The sequence below is a fragment of the Chelon labrosus genome (genome assembly GCF_963514085.1).
Source record: "Chelon labrosus genome assembly, chromosome: 10".
NCBI classification, from domain to species: domain Eukaryota; kingdom Metazoa; phylum Chordata; class Actinopteri; order Mugiliformes; family Mugilidae; genus Chelon; species Chelon labrosus.
The window spans coordinates 4748357-4770367 of NC_140360.1; the positions used below are offsets into that span (position 1 = coordinate 4748357).

At 45.1% G+C, this 22011-nt stretch overlaps 1 protein-coding gene across 1 annotated transcript; it reads left to right on the top strand.

Annotated features, from left to right (window-relative positions):
• The first annotated feature begins 11 nt into the window (after positions 1–11).
• LOC311494815 (carbohydrate sulfotransferase 11-like) lies at positions 12–21919 on the top strand. Its single transcript, XM_084554047.1, has 4 exons — positions 12–586; positions 16944–17020; positions 19143–19307; positions 19941–21919. The coding sequence occupies exons 1-4, from the start codon at positions 493–495 to the stop codon at positions 20619–20621; spliced, it is 1017 nt and encodes a 338-aa protein (XP_084410173.1). The 5' UTR covers positions 12–492; the 3' UTR covers positions 20622–21919.
• Positions 21920–22011: the final 92 nt, after the last annotated feature.

A 22011-nucleotide genomic window follows, 5' to 3' on the forward strand; every position in this document is an offset into this window, starting at 1 on the left:
GAGAAGAAGAAGAAGAAGAAGTTTGTGTAGCTTCAGTAAACTCCAGTCCTCCTCCTCCTCATAGGTGCGGGTTACCACAAGAGCTGAAGACCTAAACTAAACCGTTGGTTCAGTTTCCAGCTCTGTTTAGGAGCTCACACATTAAAACTTAACCGTGTGTAATGTTTTATACCAGGTGACAATATTATAAAGTGTTTTAAAAGCCGGTGAGGACCAGAAGTTGTGGATTTATACCCTAGAAACAGCATCTAATAATAACCGAGTCTCTATCGACACTTTTCTTGGATGGTCTTCTTTTTTTTTCTCACTTTTTTTTTTTGTAGTTTAACCGCAGTTAAATGAAAATTAGGTTGCTTATTTTATTTCCTCGGAGAGTCTCTCATCTCGCGTCGGGTTGTCGCGTATGAACCGTGTCGAGGCAGCAGCGGAGGCGGCGGCGGCGGCGAGGACGACGAGGGGTCCGGGGCTCCGTCAGCTGAGCCGGGCTTCAGGATGAAGATGCCCCGCGGAGGACGCCTGTTCCTGGCGACGTGCCTCGGCTCGCTCTTCGTTCTCGTGCTTTACTTCCAGAGCATCACCAAGCCGGGTAAGAAAACTACCACACTGAACCATGTAATGATCTATTTCTTTTATTTAAACAGGACACAAAAACACAGCTCTACTTTTATTTTATGCAGCCACACTACTGCCCGCAGACTGAATGTATGGTTAATGAACATTGCATTAATAGTTGCATGGCTGTCATAAAAGATAAAAGGACAAAATGGTGTAGCATGAACTTTTAATGTCTCTTTCAGACTTTTAAATATGTATATACAGTCATTTTGCTGCACTGCAGGCGCCAGCAGACATAAAGTCAGTGCGCTGATACCTGCAGACTGACTTTATGGTTAATAAAACAAGATAAGATAAAGACTACTGCGTTATGTAATAGTTGCATGGCTGCCATGCAGGATTAAAGCACAAAAAGTGTGCATGGATTAACTTTTAATGCAGCTTTCAGACTTTTAAATATCTTTATGTGGGGTTTTTTGGTCGTAGCAGACCTTTTTTCTACACTCTAGACTGAATTTATGTCTGCTGATACCTGCAGAATGGATTTCTAGCTAATAAAATGAGATATTATAAAGAATACTGCATCATATCTGTAGCTACATGGCTAATTTAAAGAAAAAAGTAAAGAAAAGTGGTGCTGGATCAACTTTTAATGCGACTTTCAGACGCTTAAATGTCTTTTTTCTACACTGCAGGTATCAGCAGATATAAATCCAGTCTGCTGATACCTGCAGAATGGATTTATAGCTAATAAAATGAGATATTATAAAGAATACTGCATCATATCTATAGCTACATGGCTAACTTAAAGAAAAAAGTAAAGAAAAGTGGCGCAGGATTAACTTTTAATGCGACTTTCAGACGCTTAAACGTCTCTGTGTTGGGTTAGTAAGTGTGTTTTTTGGCCGTAACAGTCATTTTGATATACAGACTTCACTTTAACGGAGCCACGATACTTGACTTTATGGATATTAAGCCACTTAATGAATGCCGATCTCTGCAGACTGGTTTTATGGTTAACAAAACGAGATATTGTAAAGACTACTGCATTATGTCAGCGGCTGCGTGGCTAAACATGGTCGTGCATGAACTTTTAAATGTCTTTGTGACATAAAGCCTGTCAGCTGATACCTGCAGACTGGATTTATACGTAACAGAGACGAGATACTATAAAGAATAATGCTTCATAGCAGTAGTTGCGTGGCCTGGATGGCGTTAATAAATGTTTTTTGATGCACTGGCACACCTGTATGTGTTAAGAGTGCATGTGTGCAACAGATGGCATAATGACATGTGAATGAAACGGAGCCATGAATAAGCTCACTGTGAACGGTGGAATGTTTTCACAGCCCCCCACTCCTAGCGAGGACCCCCACATTCCTCCCTCCGCTGTAACCCTCCTCCATCTTCTTCTTCTCCTCTTCTTACCTCTCCTCTTACCTCTTTTGTTTCCCCGGGGGTGGGGGGGAGATGACCGCTTTTCCAAAAGACGGATTGATCCCCCGTGGGACTTCCAGGGTGAGGAGTCAGAGAGAAACGGGAGGATGATTGATTTGTGGTCGGCGTTTACGTTCTGCAGCACGTGGGCATAGAGGAGAGGAGAGGGAAGAGATGTTTATTCAGAGTGGTTGAAAAAGCAAAGAGAAGATGGTGAAAGGAGCTGGGACCCGTTTTTTTTTTTTTTCGGATGTGTTGGCAAGGGCAGCTTCATCAGTCAGTGTGACTTTTTGTTGACATGCATCGAGGCCAACGCTAAGTTCTGTTCTGTGTAATGTTTCGCAGCTTCGGTGAAACACGTTTCCCAACAAATCTGAATCATTACCGTTTTATTTATTGGTTTATTCTTCGATTTTATGGCTCAGAAGTAAAAGATACTGATTGAAACATACAATGAAAAGCTCCATTAGAAGTAACAACATGACGTAACAGGCGTGACACACACACACACAGCATTTTCAGAAAAGCTGTGAATCATTTTTTGTGTCTGTCAGTAACAGGCTTGCAAAACACATGTTGCAACCCCCCCCCGTTCCTTTCCCCCTCCACCGCCTGACTCGTTTAGGCTTGTCCGCTTTAAAAAGGCCCCGCCGGTAGCACAATGCAATTGACATTTAAAAAGCCAGTCGGAGCCACATTAGAGAGAGCGCTAATTCACAGGATGTCAACAAAACAAAACCGCGGCGGCTTCTTTAATTACCGTGTATCTAGCCGGAGTCACCGGAGTCTTATTTAGTTCTGTGTTATCCCGGATAATCCCGTTTCTTTTCATTTCTCCGTCCGTGTCGACTCCCGTTTTGATTTTGATTTTTTTTTACAGCGAAGTGAAACGAGATAAAAGGGAAGCGGCCACTAGAACAGTCTGTAGCTGTGTGGTTCCCATATGTTACACCATGGTTTCAAGCTACATTCTTGAGTTCTTCGTGAGATATCGGATTTGTTCCACGCGTCCAATCCAGAAATGTGTCTTCTGTAGCATGCAGTAGATAGATATATGCACCGATCAGGCTTAACATTATGACCAGTTAGGTTGGGAAACCTTTAGAGCTGGCATTTATGGGTGTGGATGTTACTTAGACATGTAGCACCCACCTAGACCAGACCAGGCACCCCCACCCCATAGCAATGACACTCCTTGATGGCAGCAGCCACCTAGCCTGGTCGTTACCATCCTACGTTTCCGCCCAAAATTTGATTTCGGTCTGGCACGGAGTCTGGCCAAATTGCACTTCTGCGGTTCGCGTGTAACCGCGCCGATCAGCGAACAGTTGAGTGATGACGCGGAACTCGCCTGCCGAGTTGCTTGTAGTCCAGCGAAGCTTGTAGTTCAACAGCATAGCAACAATGGCGACCGAGGAAGAGACGCTAGAAGCCATCCGCGAAGTTGTCTCAACTCTCGAGAGCATCACGGAATTAAAACCAGAACAAGAGGCTTGTCTTGTCAGTTTTATAAACGGCAAGGACGTCGTAGCTCTCCTTCCAACTGGCTTTGGGAAAAGTTTGATTTATTTAACTGGAAGCGGAAGTGGTAAGCGTAAGAGCCTGAACTCCGGCGCACAATATACGTCATTACCAAACGTTGCTGATTGGTTAAGGGAACTCCAATGATTTTAAACCTCAAAATAAGCATCCGCCCATTACGGAGACAGATTCCTATTACATTGGGCCAGACTAACGTGCCAGACCGAAATCAAATTTCGGGCGGAAGTACGTAGGATGGTAACGACCAGGCTAGCAGCCATCCCCAGCAGGATACAACCACAAAACGCTTTAGGAACAACTAAAAAAAAACATGAAGAACAGCACAAGGTGTTGACCTGGCCTCCAAATTCACTAGATCCCAAACTGATCAAGTATCTGTGGGATGATCCACAGAGGCCCCTCCCCTCAAAGACCCCCCCCCACTAACAACATACTGTTACCAGTAACAACAGGACACCCTCAGAAGGCCCATGTCCATTCTCTGATGGGTCACAACTGTTTTGGAGGCACAAGGGAGACCTACACAATATCAGGAAGGTGGTCATAATGTTATGCCTGATCATGTGTATACTGTATAGCCAAGGTAAGACTGGATATAGAGGAATATAGTTAAAGAGCCAGTTTACCTGACACCGACACCTGCGGTGGATTTATTCCTCACGTGGGTCCAGAGAAACGATTTAGAGCTCAAACTGGTTTAATCACGTCAAAGAATACATTTAAATTAAATTAAATTGAAACCAGCGGTTGCTTTCTATGCCGCGCTCATTTGCCAGATTATGCCTTTGTTTTCGTTGGAGTCGGGCTTCGCGATCACCCAATTTCACACACATCTGCTGCTCGCTGGTCGTGTTTCGTTGGCTCGCGGTCGTACCTTCTTTTTTTGCTGTTTTGGAGTTTGTCTGTTCTCTAGTCGGCCTTTTAATTCCGAGAGGTTTCTTTCTTTACCTGCTGCAGTGACGTCGCTCAGTGCGCTGTGAAACTAGAATGACAGTCAGACAAACATCCGGCGTGACCGAAGGGAAGTGCAGCGTCGGTGATTTGTACGTGGAGACGGGGGTGCGTCAATGGAGAAGTGAAGTTAAATAACTTAACGGCCTTAACTTTTGCAATCAGTGTGTCATCACTGCGGCGCTGTGGTAACTCTTCAAGCCTCGTGAGTGTGTTTCAGCTCCACCGACCTGTTTCCTGCTCGGTGTTTTTCACCTCCAGCTCTAGAGCAAAATATTTGTTCGTAACTGCTGACTAGGCAGATAATGGTTATTAAAAACCACTGCATCATGAAAAAAAACCAAAAACACTGCTCTTCATCAAGTTCAACACATGCCACCAACACGGCGCCACACACACACACACACACACACGTTGAATCTGCCAATTAAGCCCACTGTTTAATGCCGGACAGGAAGCCCAGTGTGTTTATTGTTCTGCCTCCATTGTGCGACTTCCTGCAGCAGCACCACCCTGGGTTTTGGCGCTCGGGGGAAGAAAATACAAGTCCAGTCCGGCTTGGCTATTATGAACTCATTACTTCTCTGTCACGTCGCATCAGTTCCTCCATCGGTTGGTAATCTGACGAGGAATGTGAGAGATCTCCTTACAAAGCAGACGCTGTCCTCGCACTTTCACTGTTAATTTTACACTGTTTTTGTAGACGAGTCAAGAAGCGCTGTCACGTATTAATAAATAGAGAGGGTGTCCTGTGGTGTCTGGCAACCCCGGGCCTCACACGGGGGATCGGCCCACAGATACATGATCAGTTTGGGATCTAGTGAATTTGGAGGCCAGGTCAACACCTTGTCCTGTTCTTCATGTTTTTTTTTTAGTTCTTCCTAAACTGTTTTTGTTGCTGCGTCCTGCTGGGGATCAAGGAGTGTCATTGCGAATAGAGAACTTACTAGGGATGGACTTGGCTAAGAAAATTGAACCTAAACATAAAAAAATATTCAATATACTACGTATATCCGCAATAAAACAGATAACAAGGGGTTGGAAAGAAGCAAAGGCCCCAGATCTTTGTAAGTGGCATAACACAATAGAAAATATTTTAGAGATGGAAAAACTTACTTTTAAAGTTAGGAACCAACTCGGTAAATGGCAAAAGTTATACCCGGATAAAATGATATATAAAATAACAAATTATTTTAATAATATGAGATGATACAAATCGGTCAACAGATAGGTCGTACTTCACACAGGATATGTTTATATGCAGTCATGATATGCAGTCAATAAATATGTAATACTTTACACAGGATGCAGTAATGATATTCTTGTAGACTTAAATACACCGTTCTTATGCACACACACATTTATACTCATATACACATAAATAGCCAATAACAAATACCCTTCCCCCCAATAAATACTTAACAAGTACACACACACGCATACACACACGCACACACACCCATATAACAAATTCCCCCTCCCTTTAACTTTTTTTTTTTTTTTTTTGTATTTATTTATCTATTTGTCTCTTTTCTGTTGCCTTATGTTTAAAAAAAAAAAAAAAAAAAAAAAAAAATGCAATGTAAAAGGGGAAGTAAGTGAAGTTGCTGTATATGTAGACAAAATATTGCAATAAAGTAGTAAAAAAAAAATAAAAAAAAAAGGAGTGTCATTGCTATGGGGTGGGGGGGTGTCTGGTCTGGTCTAGGTTGGTGCTACATGTCTAAGGAACATCCACACCAATGAATGCCAGGTCTAAAAGTTTCAGAGCAGAACATCTTGTGACAATCTTGTGACGAGATGCTCGATGTTGTTGCTCGACGTCTCATGTCAGTGGTTATAATGTTGTGGCTGATCGGTGTAGTTGTAGCTGACTGGGGAGAGGAAGTCAACCCCGTGACCTTTCCCCCCCTTCGTATCAGAACCGTTCTATCAGACGCCTGATTTATTCCCGATGCGTGCTCTCACCGCTTCTTGTTTCATTTCCTAAAGTCGCCACCCGTCGAGCCTCGAGTGAAGACGACTCTTAACGCTCTGATGAAATTCCCCCGACATGTGCTGTTTCCAGTCCTCCTCTCTCATCAGACACATCGACAGAGACGAACACCCAGTTTATTTTTCCGCTCAGACTCCTGTCCTTTTAATGTGGTCGCGCCGGCTCGGCAGCGCTGCAGCTCAGTGTCACCCCTGTGTGTACGTGTTACTACGTCAAGTATCGCACAGAGAGCTCGGCGTAGCGCGCTGATGCGCGGCATGAGCACCGTTGAAGGGTGGAAGTGAACGTGTCGGAGATTAAAAGATAAGCGAAATCGACACTCGTGCGCTGTCAGGGTTAATCTGTCGAGTCGTCGCCGCTTTCGGTTTGACACAGGAAATATCTTTCTGCTGTTTTCTCGAGAACCAAACTGAATAAAACGCACAAACTAAAGAGGCAGAGCGTGGCATGTTTTATTTTTTGCAGAGGTAGCAGTTTTCAAACCAACGTGACAACAGGCTGACATGGAGCCGGACCAGTTCTCGTGAATGTGTTCTTGCTAAACTCATCATTTCTGATTTCCCATGAACATTTTCTCTGTTTGCTGTTTGCTCTGCGCTCTGCCCTCGCCAACTCTTCCACTTCGTTTGCCCGGGCAGCTGTACACGACTTCACCAGCTCCAGGGGTGGGGAACGCTCTCCTCTATTTTTTCCCAGCCGCGGGGACACAATTGAGAATTGTCCGGTCAAGAATATGCGGGAGCCGCTGAGCTTTAACTCCCGTCGAGTTTTTCCCCCCCCCGAGTGCTGAGATGAATTAAAAAGTTTTTGTTTTGCCAGACTTCACGATGCTCTGCGCTGCAGGTCACAAGAGGCAGGATCCCGGTGGTTCTTCTGACAGTGGTGGTTGTCATTTTTCACATACGCCAATCAGCCATAACATTATGACCACCTTCCTAATATTGCGTAGGTCTCCCTTGTGCCTCCAAAACAGTTGTGACTCATCGGAGAATGGACATGGGACCTTCTGAGGGTGTCCTGTGGGGTCTGGCAACAGAATGTTGTTAGTGGGGGGGTCTTTGAGGGGAGGGGCCTCTGTGGATCATCCCACAGATACTTGATCAGTTTGGGATCTAGTGAATTTGGAGGCCAGGTCAACACCTTGTGCTGTTCTTCATGTTTTTTGAGTTGTTCCTAAAGTGTTTTTGTGGCTGCATCTGCTGAGCAATGACAAGGAGTGTCATTGCTATGGGGTGGGGGTGCCTGGTCTGGTCTAGGTGGGTGCTACATGTCTAAGGAACATCCACACCAATGAATGCCAGGTCCAAAAGCTTCCCAGCAGAACATTGTCCAGAATTGTCCTGTCACAATGTTGTGGCTGATCCGTTTTCTACACCTACCACAGGAACGCACGCCGTCGTCTTTGTCGTTGAACACACGTATTTGCATAACCCAGCAGTATCACCTGATATTGACATCAGAGCTGCTGTTGTGGAACGAACAAAGACCGTCGTGACGCCTTCAGGGTCTCCCACAAAGACGGCAGCTCTTCTCTTCAGAGCGCTGCGCACCACATGCTGTACCTGCCGGCTGTTTGGTCTACGGGGTGTATCAAAAGTCTGTTTGTTAGCGTCCCCGACGTGCATGCTCCGTCCTGTAAATCATTAAGCCTTCTTTTTTATAAAGCGCTAACATTAAGGTAGTTTCTTGAAGAAAAGGAAAAGGAAGCAGCAAAGCATTAGTGCATTCATGTGCAAAGACGAGAACTAGAGGCTTGTGTCTCGAGTACTTAGAGACGATGCTGTGGTTTCATCGTCTGATTGAAGTCTGCTTCTGAAAGTTCCTCCCCTGGAGATCCCTTAAGCCTTTTCTTGTTTCCCTTGTGTTCTTCTCGATGCGACTGGATTACGTTCAATAAATAAATATTTCTGTCAAAGGTAATGTGGTGTTGTGAGGGTAGCTTGTACTTTGGCTCCAGAAAACCTATGTTCTCTTCTGCTCTGGTCATCCAGCGCTGTAATAAACTCCCTAACCCTCTCTGGAATATTTTTCTCCTCGACGCCGTCTCCAGGAAACTTTTCTCTTCCTTTTAAACGTCCAGTGCTTGTCGGTTGTTTCTGTGCAGACGCGTTTAGTCACGGGAGATTTCGCCGATTTTTTGGCAGCTTTCACAAAACCGCCACTTAAACACGCAACAGGGACGTGGTTTTGGTTTTAATGGAAGACCTAAAATAAATAACCGAGCGCGGCCGAAGTCCGATAACGATCCGATCGTTTCCAAAAATACCTAGATACTGATTGTGACATACCTTAACAGAAACGCAACAAACCAGAGGAAGGAAGAAAAGTCTTTGGTGACAGATGACTAACTTCCATGTGCTATTGATGTGGGTTGCAGTGGTGCACAAAATTCATAGTTGCGTATCTTACTTGCACCGAACCGTGACCAGGACACCCCTAATCCTAAGACTGTTAAGATAAGCACAGCAAATTTACTTTATTTTGCCCTTTTTTTGTTTGATACTCACTGTAGAAACAGAGTTTATGAGGAAAGAGCTGCAGGAGAAGTAACACATGGCAGAGGTCCTGAAGTCAAACTGGAGAACTCAGCTGCTAAAGGCATTTTTTTTTTTGCCCATGTGGCATGCACCCTCACCACTGGGCCATCAGGTCGTCATTAACTTTAACCATTAAAGACAGGCACTGCCTTTCTCTCTTTCTCTCTCTCTCTCTCTCTTCTTGTCCTCTTTGAGGGCGAAGCCATCTTGTCTGAACACACTTTATTGGAGCTGTCAATGACCGAATCCGTCTGGGGCCTCGACGCTCACGTCTAGTGCAGGAGACTTTGTGTGCACCAGTCTGCACAAGGCCCGACAATCCCGTCAGCTTAGAGCATCTTTTAATACTCATGCATGCTGTGTTTATACAGTTGCATGTCAGGGCCTCTCTCTACGCTCAATGTCTAACCTGAGTGAACTTGTAGTCCGTCACGCTGAAGCCTTTAAAAGGATTAAATGAGAGATGCTGATTTAATATCTTTAAAGGGGAATTATCGTTTTTTTTTTTTTTTTTTTTTTTTTTAACAACCTGGACCTTATTCTGGCATAAAATACAACCGTTTACTCAGCCATATAACTTTGGTGTCATTTGGAGTCATTTGGAAGATATTTAGATTTGCGTAAATTCATACAATGGGAGTAAATGGGGCACCGAAACACAGCATCTAAATAACGCATTATCTGCCGCGTCGTGCAGCGGTTTGTTGTTCTTTGGCCAGCTGTTTGAACTCCTCATCCGTATACTCTGGCTAAAAAACGGTAAGGACGTCCATCATAAACAAAGTCGTCGTCCACAACCTCAGAACCGGAAAACTATTCAGCCATGTTGCAAAAAAAACTAGCAGTAGCAAATTACAGGTAAACAAGCCGACCGTCGCGGGTGCGTGTGGCGCTCAGAGATGACATCATCCAGGTCAGAGGTTAGTAGGTCAATCTACGGACCCCGGATGATGATAACAGGTAACTCTTGAACGAGTTTCGCAGCAGATAATGCGTTATTTAGAGGCTGCGTTTCGGTGCCCCATTCACTCCCATTATATGGATATACGCGCCGCTCTGCTGAATCTAAATATATTCCGAACGACTCCAAAAGTTATATGGGTGAGTAAATGATAGTATTTTATGCCAGAAATAAGGTCCAGGTTGTAAAAAATAGTAATTCCCCTTTAACACGCCGTGTAAATAAATAAAAGGTGAGAGTATGCTTAAAAAGAACTACCGCTCTCTCTCTCTCTCTCTCTCTCGTCGTAAAGTCACCTCATCTCGTCGGTCTAATTACCACCATATGCAGCTCGTAGCAGATGGTGTGACACCTTAGAGGCGAGCTAAACAAACACATTTACTCGTGACAGACCCGTCGTCTCCTCGCTCGGACTAAATTTGACGTGACGTCCTATTTTCTCTTTGAGTCACTTTCAGTTGCGCATCGAACCACGTGTCATCACGCGCCGTGGAAACTCCATCACGTTTCCCTCGTAAAGACAATTCCTTCGTTTCAAGTGCAGTTAAGTTAAATTACGCCTCTTTAAAGTATACGTTGACTTAATCGATGCCACGTAATCCCCTGTGCTCTGCTTTTTCAAAATAAAAAGCAAAGGAGAAGTTTGTTTGTCATTAGAGACGGGGCAGAGATTTGTCCAGTGACGTTAACAACTGAAAATGTTTAGATGTTACGAGAACACAAGACGCAGTGGACTCACTTTTAGTATATGTCTTAGATTTCATCGTTATCGCTCTGTCAGCTGATTAGTCGGTGCATAGTGCAGTCTGTTTACAGTGACCCAGACCTGTATACAGGCTTAATGGAGGCTTGTTTGTCCGGGGATATAACATCGGCGTTTCCTTGCGCAGGGTGGACCGTTAAACCCAGACGCAGCGGAGTTAATCATGAGCCCCGTTTGTATACGCAACCAGACAGAGGCCCCTGTTCTGCTCTTTTTCAACTGTCATGACTTGTGTCACTTCCTGGTTCTGATGAGAGGAAGCGGTGGTTTTTCTGGTACATGTGATAAAACACGCTACACACACACACAAAAACAAGTCATTTACTATGATAACAACACGTTGGAATAGCACGTGAAGGGTACTTTTCCATTAACGGAGAAGACTCTGGACGTGAGAGCGCAGGTGAAAGCTTTGATATTTCATCAAAGATCTCAAAAAAGACTAACAGAAAGCAGCGCTAATGGACGGAAACTCGGGGACATGTCCCCTCAACAAGCTGAGACGTTATCTCAGATATATTTTGAGATTGTACCCAGGTGACACATAATCTTTGAAGCGTGACTAAGAGTGAGACTACACAAACGGCTCCGCAAGCCTCTATATAAAGTCGTACTATGAGATATGAGCTGCTGATCTCACGGTGATGTTACTAATAAGGTGATGTTTAACAGTCATTTCCAGTAAATACGACGAATGTGCAGCTGAGGCTGATAGGAAGCTTATTCATTCTTACCAGATGTTTGGTTTAAAAGTTACAGGAAGTGTAGTAAGCCAAGCTTTGACGTGATTATGGCGGTAGATGGAGATTCGGTCGCTCAACCAACATCAGCGAGATTGATCATTTTTTGCAAAACCACAATAACATTGCACTAGTCAGACGAAGAGAAGAAAACAGTCTTAAGAGGAAGGCAACTGGACTTGTAGAGTTTCTTAAAAATGTTTCGTCCAGGTCTTCGGTTCTAAAAGGAACCGGTGGGGTGTTGGGGTTTTATTAAACAGGAACATATGTCACCTATCAGAAACTCACTTGACCAGTGTCTGTTAACAAGGAATGCAAAGATAAAACAACCCATCCACAAACATGTGGTTCAATACAGAAAACTCCTTTGAGGTCAACAAATATGACTCTTATAAGTCGTGTAACATCATCAGCTATATCTGTATATTTGTATCACCAGTAGTCAGGTGTATATCTATGACAGATGTTTATCTCGTTCGTCATATCCTCTCTCTTATCTGTCTCTACCCGGCCGGCCTTAGGCTGATGGGTCCCTCCATATGAGCTTAAGGTTCTGCTCAAGGTTTCTTCCTGTTAAAAGGTTTCTTTTCCTTGCCACCGTCGCCTTCAGGCTTGCTCTGGGGGTTTCAGACCGGACTTTATAAAGCGCCTTGAGACAATTTGTATTCTTATTGCTGCTTAGGGCTGGGCGATATGATTTTTTTTTTACCTATTTTACCCAGACTTCTCAACTGTGCTAAACTGCACCCTTATTTCTTTATATCGCTTTGAAGTTTTGTCGTATATGGCACAGCTGCCGTGTACCTCTAGATCAGATGTTGCGCTAGACTTTTTCGTTGTCTGTCACTTTGACTGACAGGGTCATAAAAATCCCGTCCTAAATTGTAACAATGACATATTCAATTGCATTTAATTTTCATTCATTTTTAATTAATATTCAGTAGCCGTGGAAAAAAGATTAGGCTCATATAACCGGAAAACTAAGGCACTCAGACGCTCACTCACTTAAGCACAATACGCAGAGAAACGAAACTTAACCGACTACTAATCAAGAGACAAGAGCCAATTAATATGCTCACTCCCACCAAGTTAGCAGACAACATCGGTCTGACTCTTGTCTGACTTAAAACAACCAAAATATTTCCAAACTGGTGACGTGACCTTTCCTTTTTTATCTACAATTTCCTCTCGCGCTGTGGCACTCATATTCTCCTTTCACTCCACGCCGTTCTTTTTTTAGTTCTTGATGCCACCAACCTGGCTTAGCTGGGCCGTGATAGGTCCAGAGGCTAAAGCCCTTCCTCTGCCTACATCCCCCAGAATGACTTGCAGCTCTGGCTCGGGGTTTTCTTCCTATTTTTTTTCTAACGGAGTTCGAGTGAAATTATCGAACATTCTATCGAACGTATTTTCTATTGATATCGATCACGTGTCTATCGCGATATATATCGCTATCGTTTTATCGCCCAGCCCTATTGCTGCTATATAAATGAATAAAACTGAATTGACTTGAATAACGTCCATGTGTTAGCCAGACGAGAATGATGATTGGAAAGAGGAGTAAAGGAAGCCATCTATGTCCAACTGGAAAGTCCTTCCCTGAAGAGAGGAGGTGGACTGAGATGTTACAACACAGTCTGAACATCTGTCACCAAAAATAAGTCTCGCCTCCGTTCACACCTCCAGGCCAGAGCCTCTGACTGATAACGGGTTGTTTCTGGTGGGTAACACCCACAGAAGTTTCTGTTTAAACCCCAACGTCCCACCAGTCTTTTAGAGCTGAAGAATCTACCTTGTGGAAACGTTTTGAAGAATCTCTACAAGTCCAGTTGCCTTTATTTAATGTTTTCTTTTTCTTTGTGGATATAACATGACCCGGACGACTAAGAACCTTCACACATCTGTAAACCATGAACCTGAATGAACCTGTACACAGTAATCCAATCCCACTAGTTGTTGATTGTAAAGCTGCACTAATGTGGTAGAAAGCAACTCAAGCAGCCGTTCATGGTCATGGCGTGATGGGAGTTCTGCAGAGGTCACCACTAATGGGAAAGTACAAACTACTTCCTTATTGTTTTTTAAAAAAAAAAAAAAAAATACCACACAGATTGGTTATTAAGGAAGTCAAGCTCCAAAAAAGTTTGCTGTGTTCTCTGCTTACCTCTTAGCGGTTGTAAATGTTCCTGGTACTAGTAGCCTCACAGGAAATGGTTTTTAATGTGGCCGCGATTTGGTCAACCCAGCGTAGGATGACCTTTTGTGAGATAATGTCGCCGCTTTCCAAGTTTGAACTCAGCGAACCGTCGACTTTGAGCAGCTCTGTGCTAGCTAATAATAATAATAATTCAATCTTTAAGGGTGCATGAACATGGATTCATTACGTTGTGTGTTACCTTTAAACAAGTCCCGGCAGTCTTGTATTTGAAATGTACTCCTTCGATTTCCTGTCGTCCCCTCATAATATCAGTATGTTATTACTTAACTTGATTGCAGAATGTGTAACGAATACATGCCGGACGCACATTTACGTTTTTTAAATCTTTGCATCTTCGTTTTAGAATATACACCGATCTTGCATAACATTATGACCACCTTGTGCTTCCAAAACACTTGTGACTCATCAGAGAATGGACATGGGCCTTCTGAGGATGTCCTGTGGTGTCTGGACACAGAACATTGTTAGTGGGGGGGCATTTGAGGGGAGGGTCCTCTGTGGATCATCCCACAGATACTTGATCAGTTTGGGATCTAGTGAATCTGGAGGCCAGGTCAACACCTTGTGCTGTTCTTCATGGTTTTTTTAGTTGTTCCTAAAGCGTTTTGGTGTGTGTGTCCTGCTGGGGGATTACTGCTGCCATCAAGGAGTGTCATTGCTATGGGGTGGGGGTGCCTGGTCTGGTCTAGGTGGGTGCTACATGTCTAAGGAACATCCACACCAATGAATGCCAGGTCTAAAAGTTTCCCAGCAGAACATTGTGTCTTGACTCGTTCCGTTTCCTGTCGTCCCCTCATAATATCAGTATGGATGACACACTCGAGCCGTTTCCCCTCCGTGGTGTTTGTGCTCCAACACATACAATAAACCGCTGCTATGAGAGCAGAGCCTCCACGACTGTCTCTTGACCTACTTTCCAGCTTCCTGAGGAAGCGTCCTGGGTTTGCGCAGAAAGCTTATCTGCTTAAGACGTGAAGTGCAGCGCTGTAGACGGAGAGAGCTTCGACACTTCATTCAGGATACTGGAAGTGTCTGCTATTGAGGCCTGTGCATCAATAAAGGGATGACACTTCCTTTTATCTTCAGGGTTGCATCCTAACAGAACATTTCCACCAGTTCATACATGCATGAACCTTATCATATTATTTTAGCACGCATAAATTGCATGTAATGTAATTTGGGATAAGATGAGGGTTCGCCGTCCAGTGAAGCTTTCATTGAGACTCAAACTTCGACCTCTGCGTGTCGGGATGATGTGGCTCAGATTCTCAGAGAGGAAGTGGAGGATTTAGTTTGATTCTCGTGAGCTCACGCAGAGAGGAGGAACGGGGACAAACCGTATCGCCACGATCTCTGTGTCGGAGCCTCTTTTATGAGTAAACGGACGGCGCCCATGTGCTGACTCGCCCGGCGCTGTAGTTGTTCTCCATTTTTGTGTTTTGCGCTTCCTCTTAATATCAGGAAGCGGTTAAGATTTCACGATTTAATGTGGAACAAGCAGTCAGCAGTAAATAGATTTTAGAGATTTATGAAATATTTCAGAACGGTTTCGATTCTGTTTTGTTTTGCTGGACGTGAACGCAGCAGGAAGAAGAAGAGGAGACACGGCCTCTGTCTGCGTTTGGATTCCACACTTACACAGCGTAACCCTTCACCTTTCCTTTTACTGCCAGCTGATGTTCTTTCCATATGAGTGTGTTTCTTGTTTCTTTCAAGTAGTTCCCCTCATGCTAATCTGCGTTTAAAAGAAAAAAGGCACATCCCCCACCTCTCATCACCTCCAGCTTTGTGGGGAAGATGTAAAGCAGCCCCTCTGCATTGTTAACATACATGTGCGAAACAAATCACTAGCACCATTAGCTGCAGATTGTCATCGGGCAGGAGTGGAGGGCAGATGTGTTTACAGAGGCCTGAGAGCGAGGCCGGGACGTTAACAGGGCCCCCATCTAGACATATTTAAGTTTCTCATGACCCGCTGCCAAGCATTGTTCGAGCCCGCAGCTAATTAGCATGTGCTAATTTCGCTGTTTGGTTGTGCAATGTCGAGAAAATTGGTTGTGGATGTTCTCCGAGTCTGTTTCGTTTTTGCGCGGGTTTAATTTGCTGCAGATATGTGTGTGTGGGAAACAATAATAAAAAGATTGAAAAGATTTACGCAAACGGTGCAGATTAGAACGTTTGTCTCAGGGTTTAATTATTATTTTATTTATTGTCTTGTAGTAAATACATGTTGGATAAACATTTAACCTTTTTGCATTAGAATATACTCCGATCAGGCATAACATTACGACCACCTTCCTAATATTGTGCAGGTCTCCTTTGTGGTGACTCATCAGAGAAGGGACATGGGTCTTCTGAGGGTGTCCTGTGGTGTCTGGCAACACAATGTTGTCAGTGGGGGCCTTTGAGGGGAGGGGCCTCTGTGGATCATCCCACAGATACTTGATCAGTTTGGGATCTAGTGAATTTGGAGGCCAGGTCAACACCTTGTGCTGCTCTTCATGTTTCTTTGAGTTGTTCCTAAAGCGTTTTTGTGGCTGCATCCTGCTGGGGATGGCTGCTGCCATCAAGGAGTGTAATTGCTATGGGGTGGGGGTGCCTGGTCTGGTCTAGGTGGGTGCTACATGTCTAAGTAACATCCACACCAATGAATGCCAGGTCCAAAAGTTTCCCAGCAGAACATTGAACTGTCACAAGATGGTTTAAATGTTATTCACTTCTCCTGTCAGTGGTTTTAATATTGCGGCTGACTCTCGTGTCTTGACTTTAACACGTGTTGGACTTACTGACAGCGTTTTCATAGGAACACCCTGTTCCTATAGAATCTATAAATGATAGGAGGCGAGGTTTTCTTTTTTAAAGAGGCATCACGTCATGACTAAATTACAGCGGAGGAGCGGTGGTGGAAAGTTGGCTCTGAGTGACCTTCCCCCAACGATGACCGCACTCGGACGTCTTTACGGCGCAATTTAAACCGCTGCGCAAACACACGACGACACACACTGTAAACCCTCATTTGTGACCTACATGCAGACTTATTAAAAACAAACAGTAACGCGTTGAACCTTAAATCAGTGGCGACAGAGTCAACAAAGCGAACGTAATAAAGAACATTCACAGGACTCTTGTCGACAGTAAATCGGTTTCTCGTAGAAGCTACAAAGAAACGAGCTGGAACGTGACAAACAGAGATGTGTCTTCTTTAATAATGTGGGTTTTAATCATTTCCACGTCTGACTCTAGACCCTGGTGTGAAGACTGGCAGCAGACCAGGAAAGATCAGGAGAAGTCCCCTCCAGACCCTCTACAATGGAGACCAGGTGAGACCAACAACACACACACACGTCTGATGAATAATTAAAGACAGCAGGTCTACACGTTACAGCAGCTTTACTGGATCTCACATTCATATAATAGGTCTTTTGTTATCAGATTCAAGCCCCAGCTGCACTCTGTGGGGTTTGTTTAGTTCAGTACCGTGGATCAGTTGCTGGCTCGGCGACTAACTGCAAGGTTTTTTCAGTCCACGTCTCCTCCACGTGCCAGAGTGTCCTTGGGCAACGCACTGAACCCCAAAGTTGCTCTTAAAAGGCCAGTGCCATACCATCACACAGCGATAACTGAGCTGTGAATGGGTGAATGAGAATAATATGTCTATTTACTTAAAGGTTTGGTTTTAGAATTTGGGAAAACATTAATTTGTTTTCTTGCTAAGAGAAGATTCAAGATGTTTATTGTCGTATGCACGGTAAGAACAGTAGATTAGACCAGGGGTCTTCTATGTTTTCCAGGCCAAGGACCCCCAAACTGATGGAGAGATGGAGCGGGGACCCACTACATATGTATATGTGTATTTAAAGACATTTAAATTAGTGGAAAAAATTGGAAAAAAATGTCTAATCACCCAAAACGTTCACCCTCAGATCTTTAAACGCGGTTTATACCTCTGCGGGACACAGACGCCTTAATAGGTGGTTTATACGTCTACATTAAGTTGACACAGAGGTTACGCCGACAGTGTAGACCCTAGTTCCGTAACTTGACGTGCACCTCTCCAATAATGTAACTACGCGCTGCGGCAAATGCAGATCGCAAGAGCTGCGCTTGGTCCCCTTGGTAGTAGCGTGTTTCTGCTTTAGTATTTCTGGCTGCTTCCCCACCTCCGCAATTTTTGGACTGATTGTTTTGGATCAATAAAGATGGAACACATGGAGGAAAGGTTTAACTGAGGAGGTTCAGATCTACAAACATTTGTACGACTCATGTTTGGCAAGATTTCGCTGAAAGTGAAGCAGGAAGTAGAAACAATTAACGCAGGTTAAGGCGCTTTTAAAGTACGGTGGGACGTAGACGCCGTAACTTACGCACGTAGCCTACGTCGGTGCGAGCCATTTATATTTGTGACTCTCGTCAGTCTGGCTCGCTCTGTAACAACGCCACCCAAATGATAGTCGGCGCTGTGTCTTTTTTGCAAGTCGAGTTAATTTTCATTTCTACTTCCTGCTTCAATTTCAACGACGACGACTGAAACTTTCGCCAAAATGTCGCTGAAGACGAGTCGTACAAATGTTTGTATCTCCGAACCTCCTCAGTTAACCTTTCCTCCATGTGTTCCATCTTTATTGATCCAAAACAATCGGTCCGAAAATTGCGGAGATGTAGAAGCAGCCGGAAATACTAAAGCAGGAAACACGCTACTACCAAGAGGACCAATCACAGCTCTTGTGGTCTGCATCGCTGCGGCGCCTAGTTACGTTTCTAGGGTCGAATTGATGCAGAAGCCAAAACCACGCATTAGATTCAAGATTCAAGATGTTTAATGTCGTATGCATGTTAAAAACATCATGTTAGACCATACAATGAAATTGTTACTTTGCGAGAAATTATTACTTTTGACGCCAAACTCAGATCTTTATGGTAACTGTAAAGCTGCAACGTGCAACTGGCGAGCTTGACTAGAGAGCACTAGAGTAATTACACAAACACTGTGGACACGTGTACGTCCCAGCCGGTGGTAATTCACCTTTGCCTTCCCTGCAGATCTCTTTCTTTTTTAGACAGTAATCGATTCTCTTTTATCTGAAGAATCGGAAACTTTTCACTTCCTGGATTTCACTTTATTCATCGTCACCACCAAAGACGGGGAATTCATAAAACCTAGAAGTGCAGCATCGTGGGAAATTCACAACACAAAAAAAAAAATTATTTAAAAGTAGGGAAGGGGCTGAGGGACTGTAGATAGTATGATTATGTCACAAGAGGAAGACAAAAGCTCTGCTTTGTAGCTTTGCTCGATAGCCACATCAAGGCAGAGGTTGAAAGGTCAGATGCAAAAATGATGTGTAAGGCCTTTGACAAAGCCACTTTTATGTTTTTGACTGACTGCTAAAAAAAGATGTCTTGCACTTCTTCCTCCCTCTACCGCGTCTTCCTCACCTCCAGCACCTGGAGCTGTCGTCCGAGCAGAGGTACCTCCAGGAGCGCAGGGAGCTGCTGGAGGACGCGTGTCTGAGCCACACCAGGAAGCGGCGGGTGCTCTCGCCCGAGGACCTCAAGCACCTCATCGTGGACGACAAGCACAGCCTCATTTACTGCTACGTACCCAAGGTGGGTTCAGACGAGATCAGACGGTGGAGATGAAACTGACTGTAGACCGGAGGGTTTCAGGGCGTGGGAGGGCATCGGTGGTCGGGGCAGGAGGAAACATTATGACCACTGACAGGAGAAGTAAATAACATTAAAACCATCTTGTGACAATAAAATGTTCTTCTGGGAAACTTTTGGACCTGGCATTCATTGGTGTGGATGTTACTTAGACATGTAGCACCCACCTAGACCAGACCAGGCACCCCCACCCCATAGCAATGACACTCCTTGATGGCAGCAGCCATCCCCAGCAGGACGCAGCCACAAAAACACTTTAGGAACAACTAAAAAAAAAAACATGAAGAACAGCACAAGGTGTTGACCTGGCCTCCAAATTCACTAGATCCCAAACTGATCAAGTATCTGTGGGATGTTCCACATAGGTTTGCATCTCCCCCTGTCCATGGCTAAGGAGCCCTACACAAGCGTCTTACCCAAAATTAGTTTAGTAGCTCTGTTTTAAATCCATGTAGAAACCAGAACATGTTGTAACAAGTCTGCTCACCTTGTATTTTTAGTTTCGTCTTGACTCTTTAAAAAGTTGCAGGTCCCGTTCTTATCTCACATGTTTTTTTTTTTACTCTTCTCTTCCAGGTTGCCTGCACCAACTGGAAGCGCGTCCTGATGGTCCTCACCAGCGACGGCCGCTACACCGACCCCCTGGCCATCCCCGCCAACGAGGCCCACGTGGCGGGCAACCTCCGCACGCTCTCCGAGTTCTCGGTCCCGGAGATCAACCAGCGCCTCCGCAGCTACCTCAAGTTCATCTTCGTGCGGGACCCCTTCGAGCGCCTGGTGTCGGCCTACCGCAACAAGTTCACGCGAAGCTACAACACCGCCTTCCACAAGCGCTACGGCACCAAGATCATCCGCCGGCACCGGCCCAACCCCGACCCGGAGTCCCTGGAGAAGGGGAACGACGTGTCTTTCCGGGAGTTCGTGCAGTACCTCGTGGACCCCCGGACGCAGCGGGAGGAGCCGTTCAACGAGCACTGGGAGCGGGTGCACTCCCTCTGCCACCCCTGCCTCATCCACTACGACGTGGTGGGGAAGTACGAGACTCTGGAGCCGGACGCGCAGGCCGTGCTCAAGTTGGCCGGGGTGGAGGGGGCGCTTAAATTCCCGACGTCCGGCAAGAGCACCAGGACGGACGGCAACATGGCCGCTCGCTTCTTTAAGCACATCAGTCCTTTCTACCAGAAGAAACTCTTCAACCAGTATCGAATGGACTTCTTGCTTTTTAACTACTCCACACCGGAGTATCTGAGGACTTAGCAGCAGAGGAAAGACGTTCGTTTTCCTTTTAGCTTTCGTAGCGGTGATCAATTTTGCACTTTTTGGTTGCTTCGGACTTTTTTTTAACGTCCACCAAGCCTGGTGCACCACAAGCAGAGACTTGTCACTACAGTGTCTCCAGTGAAATCTACCTGCTGAGGAGAGCGACGGGATTTTATTTTTTTGGTTTGCGGAACTTTGCAAACCAAAACTTCGGCCTGAGAAGAAGCTACCGCACATCTACCACCACGACGACGACGCATGAACCCGTCTCTGCGAACCGGTCCTTTCTGTATTTATTTCAATTTCTCACCAAGATATGACTTCATCAGACCCTGCTTTCTGTTTAGTTTAGTTGTTACTGAGCTGGTGAAACGCCCTCCGCAGTGCCCACTACAGTACAAATCTTCTCATGGCTTCTTTTTCTTTCTTTTTTTGTTTTGTCATCTCCGAACTAATGAGCCATAAATAAATACGAGTCGCACTCGGAGGAGCAGGTTCTCCTCTCGACGATTTAAACGTGCTGACTGTGAAACTGAACGCAGCACTTACAGTACAGCTCGTGTGGAAGGCCTTTTTATTTATGTCTGTCTGTGCATAAAGTATTTATTGTTGGAGAAATGTGTGGAGGTGAGGATTTGGGCTCACGCTGGAGTAAAAAAAAAAACACAAATTTATACGAAAGAACGAGGTCTTTTTTTCTCTTTCAGAGTGAATATTTACTTGCGTGGAAAGTTACTTGCTGTCTGTCTGTCTGTCTGTCTGTCTGTCGGGGGCTTTTGCACATAAACCGATGCCAAATAGAAAATCCTCTGGGCATCTTTAACCCGTGGCTCGTCACAAGCCGCCTCACACAATGTCTGAGAGTCATGTCAAGGGGAGGGGAGCTCGCGGACGCTCTCCTCATTCCAGTAGAAGCTCGTTGCCGTCCCTCGTCCGTCGCTGGCTGTATTTAGCTCTGGGGCAGGTAGGCTGAACAAACAACCGCATAGCTGTGGTCGGGGCTGGGTCCGGCCCAGCTCTGCCCCCGGTCAGAGCTCCCCTTGTTGGTGCCGGTGCAGGCGCGCGCTCGCGAAGGGTTAACGCGCCTACGGTCGTCCGCACTGCGGCGCCTTGTCCAGGGAAATGAGACGGAATTTGTGGGAAAATATAAATAAATAAATATAAATAAGTGTGGTTTTATTATCGGAAAGTGTTCGTTAATGGCCGGCGCTGTCCCGGGGCCTCTAACGGGAACATCCACCAGGAATACACATCTGTCCTTTTACGACGGTGCCCTGCTGCATGTGTGCAGCTGATGAAGCCTTTTTTTTTTCTGCAGTGCAACCTAAACGTTAAACCTGTCTGTAGCTGAGTTACATTGTTGATGATGTAAGAAGACGGTGAGGCA